This window comes from Pteropus alecto, unplaced genomic scaffold, assembly GCF_000325575.1.
Source record: "Pteropus alecto unplaced genomic scaffold, ASM32557v1 scaffold87, whole genome shotgun sequence".
NCBI classification, from domain to species: domain Eukaryota; kingdom Metazoa; phylum Chordata; class Mammalia; order Chiroptera; family Pteropodidae; genus Pteropus; species Pteropus alecto.
This window is the reverse complement of record NW_006443225.1, coordinates 4,580,376-4,594,224: the sequence shown is the minus strand read 5'-3', so window position 1 is coordinate 4,594,224 and position 13,849 is coordinate 4,580,376. Positions and strand designations below refer to the sequence as shown.

General features: G+C 43.6%; 1 protein-coding gene and 1 pseudogene across 10 annotated transcripts in view; both read right to left on the bottom strand.

Moving 5' to 3' along the window:
* The window catches only part of FAM110B (family with sequence similarity 110 member B), a 159,478-nt gene that overhangs the window by 41,053 nt on the left and 104,576 nt on the right, over positions 1–13,849 (bottom strand). For 8 of the 10 annotated variants that reach the window (XM_015598590.2, XM_025041183.1, XM_015598589.2 and 5 more), the window contains one exon: positions 10,899–13,746. The exons of the other annotated variants lie outside the window; for them this stretch is intronic. In XM_015598590.2, coding sequence (XP_015454076.1) covers positions 12,320–13,432 — 1,113 coding nt within the window. In that variant the 5' untranslated portion in view covers positions 13,433–13,746 and the 3' untranslated portion in view covers positions 10,899–12,319. Of the gene's footprint in view, positions 1–10,898; positions 13,747–13,849 lie in introns of those variants that run through there. 10 annotated transcript variants of the gene reach the window in all.
* LOC112472695 lies at positions 4,771–4,889 on the bottom strand (annotated as a pseudogene).

Sequence of the window (13,849 nt, the reverse complement as noted above, 5' to 3'; positions counted from 1 at the left end):
GTTAAATAGACTAATGTGAGATTTAAAGAACAATTTAAACAACAATTAAAAAATAGAAGACATGACATTGGGCCATATATGATTTATTGCCAAATGTTTTCTACAATGAATAATTGTCATAATCTCATGCAAACAGAGGTTGCTTTGTGCTGGGATGACTGGGCGTGGGATGTGGGGTGTGGGTTGTGGCAGGAACGCAAAGATGTGGAGAGGAGGTAGTTTGGTTTGGGTTTCAGAGGATTTGAGCTGGAACTGGGGGAGAGCGGGGAGCAAGGAGCTCCAGGCAGCTGCATGTCTTTGGCCTTGTGTCCTCTCCCCAACTAACCTGTGATCTTCTCTTTGTGTTCCCAAAACCCAGGACATGCCAGGCCTGCAGTGGCAATTTTTATTTAAATGAACGAAAGATGTTTTCTCATGGCTAATCATTTCCTAACGCTCAGCCCTCTCTCTGGTGACAATACGCTCTGCCGTTTATGCAATGAAAATAGAGCAAGGAGAGGAGAGACAGGCCCCACTGTGAGCTACTGAGTCAGCAAAGTTAACCCTCGCAAAAGGATTACTCCCTTCGGAGGTGGCAAAAGTGTCTCCATTTCACAATGATGAAACCGAGGCTCAGCCAATCTGAGTGAGATGCTGAAGGATCAAACAGGAAGAGAGGGAGCCTGGAGTGGTACCCTCAAATCCCCAAGCAGGTTTCACCCTCTGTTGCGTTTCTGGCAGGAGTGGGGAACAGGAGGGGCCCGGAGCTTTCCAGGAGCAGATGTGGCCACTGGCCTGGCTGCCAGAGACTGGAGTTTCAAGTTCTCAGAAAGGTCTTAGCTTCTATGTTTGGCTCCAGTCTGGGTTCCAGGTTTTTCTGGCCCGAGGACACTCCACGCTTCAAGTGTTTGCTGGTCCCCATTTTTTGTTGGTTTCTGTTGTCTTTGTTCCCCAAGTGGGGCTGGAGCGTAACACTTTCTCCGACTCACCACTGAACGCTGAGCCCTGAGCTCAGGTAGAGTGGCCAGATTTTCATATACACATGAAAATACGGTACTTGTTTGTATGTTATATATGTGTATATATAGTGAGCGCATTATGTTATATATGTATATATCACATATGTATGTATAGTGTATATATGCTGTGTATGTATATACAGACTCACTATACAGATATTTATATATATAAAATTATATACATGTATTATTACTTTATTATAAAGATATGAAAATAGGTGTTTATTTGAAGTTATTTATTATTGTATATCATTTACTTTTCTGTTACATAAATGTTATTAATTAAAATAAACCAGAGCTAGCTAACAGTGGTAATTGGTAATTACCGAATAGTGGCAATCGGTGATAATTAAATGAATAATATGTATAAGGAAAACATACTGTTTTTATAATGTTCCTTCTGGCATCGGACACAGCGGTTCACTTTAGCTTGGATGTCTTCTTGGATAGTTGAATGTGGTGGGCTTGGTTAAGATGCTCTAGGGACACAGCAGACGATGAGGTTGGGCCACGAGTCAGCCTCCACTGCCACCCACTCTCCTGGCCTCTCAGCTCACTTCTATAATCTTTAAAGAACCAATTCCCCCAAAAGTGGTTCCTGACTCAGATATCTTTGGAGATTAATGGCTCCGAAGGAGATCCCAGAAAACGGGCTTAAGTTTGTTTAACCTGGAGTTTCCCCGAAGTGGCATTTTTTCCCTTACACGTATTACTAAATAGCTGATGGGCTCTGTCTTATCCTCCTTGTTCCTCTTCTGCCCTACTGGCCCCTATGGCTTGTTTGATGTGTCTGTAGCCTGATTGTTTTTCCCAGGTGTCTGCAAAGTTCCTCACTTCCTTCTATCTTTGCTCAAATGACACCTATCGCTCATCCCTGTTCTATTCCTTATTCCTAAGCATGTGTCACCCTCTGACATTCTATATATCTGACTTATTAGACTCATTTATCGTCCGTCTCACAAGGAGACCGAAGCTCCTTGTGGGTGGGCCTTCTTTCTGGGGCGCTCACAGGTCTAGTACAGTGCCTGGAACAGAGGTGTGACTTGTGGAAGGGAAACAGATGGAGAAGACCATGTGCTTGGGGAGCCCTGGGAAGGGACAGGACACATCTGATAGGAAGCCGCTTCACCAAGCCTTTCTGGGCTCTCCCTTGAAGTGACTCTGGGTTCTCTCTACCCCACATTCATTCAACAAATATTGAGCACCTGCGCCCAGTACATAGCAGACAGTTAACCAGGCAGCAGTGACACAGCAGAGGGAAGGTTGTCTTCAGTGAGGCAACCTTCTGGCGGGCACATGTAAAGGGACAGAAAGAGGAAAGTGGAGCAGAAGGATGTCACGACATTAGCTGTGTTCTGTCACTACGCAAAATGTTTGCTCTCCATTTTTTTTCTTTTCCTCTAAACTTGAATGTACAAAAAAGCAACTCAATCACCAGGAAAAGACGATTAGGAGCAAATAAATGCTAAAGAAAGGAAGATGCTTCATGTTTCCTTTTCAGCTTGAAATCAGCCTGTCTGCTGGTCTGTACGGCATTTCGAAACCCTCCAATGACCCCCCAAATCATCAGGATTTTAATTTTAAAAATAACCGTAGTGTAATTTGACTCCCAGCACGTTGGTCTGGAATAAATTCTTTAAGAAATCTAACATGTGCATGCACATGAACACATAATCATTTAAGACAGAAAGCACACACACACAAAAACTTTTCAGCTATTAAACTGGATTTAAAAGGCATCACGTGGTGAATTAAATGCTGGGAAGAAAATCTTGGGAACCCGAAATGATGTCCGGATCTCAATTCACAGATTCCTTAAACCAAAGAATTCTCGGCAGATGGATGCAAATCCATGAACTCACAGCAAAGGATCTTAGGGGAGTGGGTTAGTTTTATATCAGATGCTTGTACACTGAGATGCTCTGAGAAATCTGAAACATGGACAAAACACACCAAGCCTTTGCGCAGACCAAGTGGAGTCATTTTCCTGAAGCCACAGTCATAAGCCCCACATTCCCGAACCATATGCAGCTGTGAATTTATTGAGAGAAAATAGGAAAAGCCTTTAGTGAAATCACCACAGGCCCATGAAGTTACTCAATAAATGTTTCACCGTCTTCCATATAAAATACTCAGTAGCTCAAGTCCTTAAAATGGTCTAGAATCTGATGGAGGAAAGTGATGTGACCGAAACCTTTGGAGCGCCTGTCTGCTAGAAGCTGAGCTTGTGACGCACAGAAATAACTCACCTGGCTGCTGGTCTCCATCTATTATTTAAAAAGAAAGAAAGAAAGAAAGAAAGAAAGAAAGGAAGAAAAGTGTGTGCAGGGGAATAACAGGAAAAGATTAAGTATGCCTAGAAATCCTCGAAAGCTCCAAAGTTATTTACACTCTTGAAGGCAAAACATGCTAACCTAAGCATTTTCGGAGCTGGTATAATGAGAGTTCTCCCTCCCGCGTTTCCCCCTTGAGTCGAACTTCCATATGTTATCAATTATGAGCCACCGCAGTTTAATTCAGTTGAGGGAATAACTGCATTCATGCATGGCTTGCCTTTTCTTTTTCTTCCCCAGTTAGCAGAATTTTCAGAGAATAGGATGGTGAACCCCTGGTTGAGAGGTCGGTATGTGCATTGAAAGGCTAAAATGGGAGGTGTTTCTGAACCAGATTTGCCAGGAGGGTGCTTCAGTGGTTAATACGCAGTGGTGCTACCTTGAGAATGTATTTTCACATAAAGGGGAAGCTTTCGTATTTTGGCTACTCCTTGACTTTTGGAACAAATATGAGGGATTCAAGATAAAAATCATGTTTTCAGATTTGGATCCTCCCTCCCCCACCAACACACACACACACACACACACACACACACACACACACAGCAGAGCTTTGCACTGCTTTGGGCTATAGTACCTCGTAAATAGGAGACTTGTCCTTCCTTTTAAGGTAGATGAACAGCGAGTGAGAAATACTTGCTCATAAAATCCCTTTATACAGGAAGGTCTATACCGTAGACCCTCATTTCCTTAAACATGCTGGTTTTTGATTTCTTTGTTTTGTTTTCATTTTCCAAGAACAAATAATAGAGAAAGATGCCAACCCAGTTCTCATTTGCAGAATAATGGTACCACTGATGGGGACAGCATGGGGACCAGGACAAGCTGATACGGGATTCTGCAGCTATGAGGTGGGATTAGATGAGGAGCTTGTTTTGGGTTCATTCATTCATTCCAAAGATACATTTTACTCACCACCCCTGTGCCAGACACTGAACTAGGTAAAGGGGGCATGAGAGTGCCCAAGACACACAATAACTTCATGAATAAGAGAATTTCAGATTGTGCTAAGTGCCAGGAAGAAAATAAGCAGGGACAGAGATTAACACAAGGAATCTAGTTTACATAGGGTGGCAGGAACTGTCCTCTGAGGAGCTAACTGACAACTGAAGTGAAACCAAGAATCTAAGATGAGAAGTTAGCAACGTGAAGGTACGCTGTCAAGGGGGAAATGGTCTATTAAGGAAGAGTAGCACCATCTTGGACTCTATGGCACTGTGTATGTCCTTTCTTCAAAAATCACCTTTGGTTGCTTTGTGGGAATGGGGCGGTGAGAAGAGAGTAGGCAGCCACTCAGTGGCCACGGTCATGGTTCAGATGAAAGACCTCGCAGGCTATGGCAAGTTGGGGTGCTGAGGATGGACAGATTGCAGTGGTTCCACTCTGTCCAGTCTGTCATCGTTGACAGGCAGTTTTGTTTGTTTGTTTGTTTGTTTGTTTGTTTACAGTATCTGGTCTTCCTAGGTGGTTTCCCATCCAAGTTGTAACCTGGCCCGACCCTGCTTAGATTCCGAGATCAGATGAGATCGAACACGTTCAGGGTGGCATGGCTGTAGATGGCAGGTAGTCTTGAATGTGCTTTTTGTTTCTGAAAATAAAACTCCGAAAAGCTTGCACTCGTAATTATAATTCTAAAATGAATTAAAAGTACTTTTAAATATCTGGTAACTGTAGCATTCTCACCTGATTTCCAGTTAGTAACACTGAAAGCTCATTAATTATCTGTGAGAGTAGAGACTCTGGAATTTTAACATATCTAAGAATTTTTTGGAGGGTGCTTATTAAAAAGGCAGACCCCTGTGCCCTCTGCCTAAGATTCTGACTCAGGAGGTCTTCAGCAGAGCTCAGGAATTTGCTTTGTACTGAGAACCTCAAGAAATTCAAATATAGTGTTTTGGGGGTGCACTTTGAGACAAAATGTGTGAAAAATGGCCATTAGATCCTGTGTTCCGCTGGAATGATATCTTTTATGTATTTGCTTCTATATCTGTATAGGTTGCTTTTCACCTGAGGCAATGGTCAGGATGGCTTAGGTTGTGCTGCAGTAAGAAGCAACCCCCAAACTTTCAGTGGCTTACAAGGACGGAGTTCATGCCCTGGGGCTTACATATCCATTCTGGGTTGGGGCCAAGGGCTCAGTTCCTCATTGTCCTCAGTCAGGATCCTACTGGCGGCTCCACCCTCTGGAACCTTGGTGGCTGCCATGCAGGGCGAGGAGACTCTGGAGAACCTGGGACGGGCTCTGTGCCTCCTCCCAGCTGTTAAATGTGTCGCTTCCTTTCTTGGTTCATTGGCCGCGTCTATTGCTAAGGGATGTGGAAATGCAATCCTCTTGTGAGTCTGGAAGGAGAGGGAAATGGATATTGTAACTAGTGGCAATGTCCGCTCCAGAGGACCCAGGGGACAGAAGAATCAGGCCAAAGAAAATGGTCCCTAAGCTTTTGAGGAGCACTGGGCACCTATAGACTGCGGAGGCACTAAAATCATAATAAAACAGTGGAAAACATTTCCAAAATTGCCAAAAAACTTCTTTAGAGAAATTTCTTAATATTTGTTATTTTATATCTGCTATGGTTAATTGAAAAATGGTTAATGTATATTAACAGAAAATCTCCTAACTGAAGTTTATTTTAATATCCGATAATTTTTTTGAGACAAGGAGCACTGTATAGCAATAACAGAGTATATGTTGATGAAGTTGCTCCCACTTCACGGGGTGGACGGTTAGTGGTACCTAGTGCCACAGCTGGTACTCTGGCCTTAGGACCATGGCACACCGTCCCCTCTGCTCCAGCCCCACCTGCCAGTCAACCTGCTCTACTGCATGGCTGAGTCCCATCACCTCATTTCTTTGCATCGTATTCTCCTCTGTAAAATAAGATGGAGAGGGACAAGTGATCACCAATGTCCTTCTCAGAACACAGAAGCTTCGGTCCTGATGTGATCAAATATGATAAATAGTTTTGAGTTACTAACTGTATAGAAGAATTAGAAACTAGTACACACAATAGTGTTTTAAGCTTCTGAGATGTGTTCTGCCATACAACTTACTGTAAGGAGCAAAAAATGGCTCCCACCACACTGGATGCTAAAATGTCATGATGGAATGAGTCTGAAGATATGCTTATTGATCTGACTTTGCATTTTGCTTTTTCCTATTAGATATGTGCCTTTGAGAAGTTGCTTTATCTTCAGATCCCTCATGGACAAATGGATTCTAATTTACTTTTAAGATTCTTATGAAAATAAAATGAGATAATGTGACAAAGGGCTTAGCATCATATTTAAGACATAGTGTAGTTGCTTCATGACTGTGAATGAATAAAATGCCCAATGAGTAAAAGAGTGTATCATTATCATTATTGTTCTCCTAGCTTTGTACATGGATGCATACCTGGCCACATTCAATTCTGTCACCTTCTGACAACCTGGAAAGTTTCTGGAGACTCCTTCCATTCAAATAAGAACCCTTTTATAGACTTCATCTCTTTTTCCAACTAAAACTCTCATGAGCAGCTAGTATGTAAAATGTCACTTACTGAAATGTTTGGCCCCCATCAGACTTTGCCTGCTGTCCTACCTGCCATGACAATATGAACCCAGAATTCTCTGAATTTTCATATCCTCATCCCTCAACCGAACGCCTCAAAAATAGCTCTCGGTGCTTTCACAAGGCCCTGAGGCCAATGGAATACACACAGCAAGTGGCTTTCTTCCCATTTTACAGATGAGGGAATGGGGGCAAATTTTAAGCAGAAGGATCTCAGTTATTGGAGGAAGGGGTACCTAAAGACTGCTGAGGCCCATGCGCTTTTCCTTCTGCAGGGGTTCTGCCAAAGTGAGGAGGCATGGGCTGAATGCACGAGAGAAACCTTCATAGGTGACCTGTTCAGAGCTGAACACACAGCCACTGGAACTGTGGTCATCCATAGCACAGCTTAGGGACAGCGCTCTAGAAGCTGAGAGAACTCTGTCACCATACAGGGCTAAGGGGATGAATCGGGTTCAACATTTTCAAAATAATGGTGAGACTGGTTGTTTTTTTTTTGAGTTAGGAATCTACTCAGTTTCTCTGGAGCACCCTTAACGTTTTTATGCCTTCCTCAGTGTAGCTTCTTGTCAGAACACACCATGAAAATCCTCAAGGATGGGGAAACAGAATGATGATTCACCAAATCGTCAAAATATGTTTCCTGGTGGTTGAATTATGGCCATTTTTCTCTACTGTTTGCCCTTCTAAAAGTCCTTGCTCACAATAGACAGGATGTGGCTTCAAAACAGCATTTTTAAAAACTGAAAGAATGCAATTCTAACTGCCTTGTCTATTGGAACTCAATGGGCTGTATTTTACTCCTAATGGAACAGCTGAAGTCTTTTTCTAAATTGGATTTGTTACCATTTATTTAGGTAAGAGTGAAACTGCTGAAATTCTGACCATTTGAGATATGTTTATACATAGGCAGCAGAGAAAATGATGAAGATGAATTTATGGGCGCTTCTGTTTTGAAGCGCAACACACTCTGCCTTCCCTGATCTTGAGCTGGGTTGCACACAGGGCGGAGCTGGAATTGCAGAGTTAAGTTAAAGTCCCATTCCGTCACTGACTTCCTCTGGGATCTTGTTTAAAGGGGCTTAATCTCCATGGAATTGAAGCTCTTAACTTCTAAAATGGGATGATAACTATCATCTTGGGTTCATTATGATGACATTTATAGTGTAACTAGTATAGAACTTAAATGTGATAGGTTAAAGAAAAATACAGTCAACACTTATTAAGTACCAACTAAATACTCTAGGCTGCTGTGTGCGTTACCCAACTCTATGGCTATCACTGACGTTATAATTTTCTAATATTTATAAATTTATTAGGACAGTTTTTTTTTTTCTTTTCTGGCAGAAAAGAAAATGTTTTGAGGATGGTACACCATTTAAAAATTCACACAAAGGCACCATTTAGGATAGCAAAGGCCGGGCCCATGGCCATGACAAAAATTAACATCTAGTGGGAAAAGGCAACATAGAATCTCAAAAAAAATTCTCACTGGTTGATAGTTTTGTTGAGTCTTGAAAGAGCAAGAGTCTGAAGATCATGCAAGATCAAGGAGGGAGAAGAAAGCATTCCTCACAGAATGGAAAGCTTCTGAACCTCACCAGTAGTGATTTTAAAACATGTCCACAAATTCTTTGATATCTCTTCCTTACGAAGTTGAGGAGGCCTGACTTTGTTCTCCATGACTGTGGGCTGATTTGGTGACATGCTTCTAATGAACCTGATGTGATGGGTGTGTGTGACTTAGGATGCTAGATCACAAATGGCTTTGCGGCTTCCTCCTTGTCTTCTCTCTCAGGTCACTCTGTCTAGGGGAAGCCAGATGCCATGTTGTAAGGACTCTTGCCGATACCATGTGAGCCATCTTGGAATTAGATTCTCCAGCCCCAGTCAAGCCTTCAGATGATGCAGCCCTGGCTGACATCTTGCCTGCAGCCTAATGAGATACCCTGAGTCAAACCATCTAGCTCAGCCGCTCCAGGATTCCTGGCCCACAGATTCTGAGAGATAATAAATATTAATTGTTTTAAGTTGCTGAGTTTTGAGGAAATTTGTTATATGCAATAAATCACTAGTGCAGTGGTTAAGAAGTCTCCAGTAGGAACATCCTTTGGTTGGAGCCTGGGGCCTAGAATGGATGACTGAAGGAGACAGAGAAGATGAGGCCTAAAAGGTAAATGCCCGACATTCTTTGTTAAGAAGTTAGGATTGGTCATATCAGCGATATCTTCAAGCTGCAGGATGCTTTTACATAGAGGAGTGACATGATCACAGTTGATTATAATATCTTCGGCATGAAATGGGATGGGTAGAAACTGGCTGAGGGGGAGGAGGACTTTCAGTTAGGAATTCTAAGAAAAACAGATCGGGTAAAAGAAGAGAGTCTGAACTAAGACAATGGCAGTGGGGGTAAATACGAGAGGACTGTCTTAAAATTTGGTGTTTTTCAGAAAGAAACTACCGGTTTCCAGGGCCATCTAAGTGCAATCATGATTCACTTTGCGTTGTGTGGTTTGAGAAAAAAGTGTGCTGAACCTATATGACAACCCTATATTCATACCAACATTATCAACACACACATACACAAGACACATGAGACACTTCCATGCACTAACAGAATGAGCATTTTGCTAAAAGGACTTCACAATTAGGAAATGTCTCACTCTTAGGATTTAGTATTAAGCATTTGAATTCGTCCTTTATAGGAACTCTAGTGTCAAGAACAAAAAGAAATGAGTTCCTTCTTCCATAAAAGGAACCAAAGCCTCACATTTGTCTATTGTACAAATAAGGCCACAGAATATTAGACTGAGTTACAGGGAGATGATTTATAGCACTGTTGGCATAGATTAAATGTGGTTTTTGAAACGTTGGAAGATTCAATAGAATCTATGACTAAATTGTCATACACAGTGATATTAAATTAGCGAAGAAGTGCTCATCTCCCCAACAAACTGGCTTCCTTAGAAAAAAGAATATCTATTTTTGGTACTTCAATAGCCCTAGAGAAATGGATATATAATGCTAAGCCATGAGTATTTTGATGGCCGCATTTCTATCCCAATTGTGAAGGAAGAAAACGTGTGCGTGTGTGTGTGTGTGTGCGCGCGCATTTATTTTCATCCTATTGTCTTGAATGCGTTGTATCATCACTGTTCATAGCTGCATTTCAAACTGTTTCTTCTGGGAAGTAGAGTTCTAGTTGAACTGGAAATTAATCAGAGAACCAGAAAGAATTCAAAACCAGTAGAAAGAATCAAGGAATCAAATTTGATTTTCAGAAGGAAAATGTTTATGAACAGTAATAGCTGGGCATCATATCATTTGTTTCTGAAAATCACTTTTTAAATAATGATTTTTAACATTTACATATTATATGGAACTTTCAAAGAAATGTTAATCTTCAAATAACTTGATTCTTTAAATACTCGTTGAATATTCAAAGTCCTAATAGGAAATAAGACGTTTCCACTAAGAGTAATGATATTTCTCCTAAAAGAAAAGTGAAAATCTCAATTCCTTGATGCAGAGACTGTGTCGTTGGCCACAACAGCCCATACCTACTATGAGGCCACAGTGAATGACCTGTTGAAAGAATAATGAATGAATGAGTGGACAAATGTATGAACACGTGTAAGTTAATGAAATTGGGCTTGTACAAATGAGAACAAGGCTATAGTTTTCCAAGGTATGTCTCCACTGTAAGAACTCATAAATATTTACAACTAAAGAGTCTAGCGGAAGATGTGATAAATTCTAATGTTTAAGAAAAGATAAAAACAGAAGTGTGAACTAAGTAAAGAAAAGGCAGCATATTTTAAGAACCTCGAGGCAACTATTTTAGCAAAAGCACATTGCAATAGCTACACACTGCTGTTCCAACAATTGTGATATGGTTAAAATAACTTAATGAAATAATGTTTCTTCAAGACTATCAAAAATCTGCTTCTGGCTCACCGTCCAAAGTGAAACTTTCATGGAGGGAACAAAGGAAAGTACAAAGAGAAACCACCACCATTAGTGCCTGCACCAGAGCTATTTATTAGTGTAACTTTTTCTTTTTTTCTTCAAGATTTCATAACAACTGAAGTATGTACAAAGTCTTACAGCATTTACACCATAAAAAGTTTCCTGGTAGCTGATGAAGTTTAAGGTGGTGCCCCTGAACTTCAGAGCATGACTACGAGCAATGAAGCAGACCACTGCGTGTGTGTCTCTCTGCTACCACGCCACAACCGTCAGCTGGTTGACAGCTAACTGGAAGACAGGTTATTGGGGAAAAGGGGAATAAATTGATATGTAGCACTAGAGACCATGGGGGAGGGGGAAGCTACATAGTGTCGTGTTTCTACAGTTTCCTAGAGCTGTGACAAAGGTCCGCAGCTCGAGAGAATAACATATGCAAGACAACACAGTCACACTGCTCAGACATGGTTCAGTTACTGAAGGTGTTCACTTCTGAATAGGAGGCTCTATATTGATATGGCTGGTATTTCCATTTGTGTTCATGTCTTCAGATAGCTCGAACCTGCACAAGCCCCACTCTGCTCTCCCAAATACAACAACAACAGAGGGAGGTTTGGAGGGAGGGAAGAGAATCAGCGTGGAATTAGTTCTTGACCCCAAAATCAAACTCCAACATTTTAAGACATCGAGTAACAGCTCTTGGGTGGCCATTCCGGACAAAATATTTAGTAGTAGAAATTTCTGAATCAACCCTCAGAAAAATATCGACAAAACCCCATTCGACCTCCTAGATTTCATCACCTTCATTGTATCTGATTGTCTTTTCTTGGGGTATTACACAGGACCACCACCTTTTACACACTGACTAGGACACAGAAACTAGCACTGTCGCCCCAACCATCACTTTAGTAAGTGGCAAGAGGATTTCAATATGTAACTGATTCGAATCAGGCTCACCACTTTCTTCCTTAGAAACCCAGCGTGCTTCTATCTTAGATCAGTCCCTCTGTTTGGTAGCAGTTCCCATTTATTTTCCCATTATTTCGGTCTCACACGTAGGCAAATTGGCTTTTTATTTCAAAAAGATTCTACTCTTAACTTAAAAGCCAGTCGATAAAACTTTTAATTAAGACACAATAGCGCGGGGTATAAAAACACAAGAACCACATAAATATTGAAGAAGTTGTATACCGTTTTCCTGTAAACAGTTTTGCTTAAGATCAAAGCCCTAATCAGATTCTGGCCTGAAACTTTTGGCAGATGACGTGTGTTCAGCCAGGCTCTGCAGCGATGGTTGACGTGGAAGCCAGGTCAGTCCCCATGTTGACAGGCATGCAACTTGAAAACATTGCACAACAAGCAACACAAAGAGAGTAGAGAAGCTCACAACACTTCAAGGAGACCTCACAACCTTCACAACTGCGGATGCACAGACAGAGACCCACCCCTCCCTCCTTTGCACACACGTTCTCTTACACGTGGGAGACCTTCTGTGACTCTCTAGCTTGTTTGATGCTATATAACCACTTGATGATCCTAGCATTTCTTTCGATCGCAGAAATGCCATATGGCACCCGGTCATTGGCACTGTCATCATTTCTAAGGTCACTGTTACTGTCCTGAGACTGTTCACAGTCCGAGCTGATCATGCTTGCGCTGCGGAAATTGAGGGATATTATGTCAGAATTAGCCCTTGCAAAGTTTTCCATTCCAAGGTTTTCCAGCTCTTCCGGGTCCAGTCCGCAGTAGTTGAAGAACCGCTCCACGTCTGCGTCCACTCGGAAATACCTGTCACTCAAGTCTGACTTTGACCGCTGGAGGGAGGGTCTTCGGCTGACTCCACAAGCAGGTTCCACAGGGTCGGCTTCGGGGGACTTCATGGTGGCGATGGCTGCGACCTTGGGTTTGGGAGGCAGGGGAGGGGCGGAGCTACTGCAGGGGATCGCTTTTAAGGGCTTCACACTGGTCACTTTGCGGATGTCCGAGGAGCTGTGGGAGACGTGCAGGAAGGACTCGGCCGTCTGCTCCAGCAGCCTCCTGCCCACGTGGGAGCCGCTCTCCTGCGGGCTGCCGCGGCCCTGCGTCGGGTAGACCTTCAGGGACTCGGCGAAGGAGTGCCGGTGCAGGTCGGTGGCGTCCGGCCTGTGCTGCGGCCAGTTTCGGGAGCTGTGCTTGTGACCCGAGCCTGTGCTGGAGCCTTCCGAGCTGTTGATGATGTTCTTCAGGATCTCGAGCTTCAGGGTCTCCCTCTGCACGCCGCTCTCGGTCTTGGCGTGCGGCCCGAACACCTTGAGCGTGGGGCTGCCCAGCGCGCGCTTGGCGCCGGGGCACACCGGGGGCTTGGCCAGCACGGCCGGCTTCACGGGCTCCTGCTTGGCGTTGATGACCTCCTGACTCTTGACATACTTGGCCTTATCGGCTTCCAGCCTCTCCACGGCGCTGAGTCTTTTGGGGTTGGGCTCGGCCTGCCTGCGAAAGTAGTCGGGCCCTTTGTTGAGGATGCGCAGGGGCACCGCCGAGGTGAAGGTGCCGGCGGGGCTGACCGGTTTCACCATGCTACCTGTCTGTAGGGTCTCCGTGGGCATGGTGGGTGGTCTCTCCCCGGCGGCCGTGTTGGATTCTCTTCTGGGCGCCTCCGGATGCGCTGAATAGACACATGTACACGAAGCACAAAGGGCAGCGGACGGACCCTGGAACCTGAGTGTCAGCAGCAGCAGCGCCTCATCTCACAGCTCATTAACCGCCACTGTGGCTTTAATTCACTTTCCCCCTTGCAGGCAGCCCGGGTACAAAAAGGCCACAAGCCACAAGTTCCTTTAATCTGCTTCGCCGCCTCCTTTCTTCTCCCCGAAGGATGTGGGAGTCTCCTCCAGGTCTTTGTGTTCAACTGCAGGCAGAGCTGAAACACAGAACAACCAACCGCGGGTTAGGATGGGCGAGTGACATCACGGCTGTAGCAACCGAGAAGCCCCGCGGCGCCCCCGCCTCCGCCCCGCCTGCCG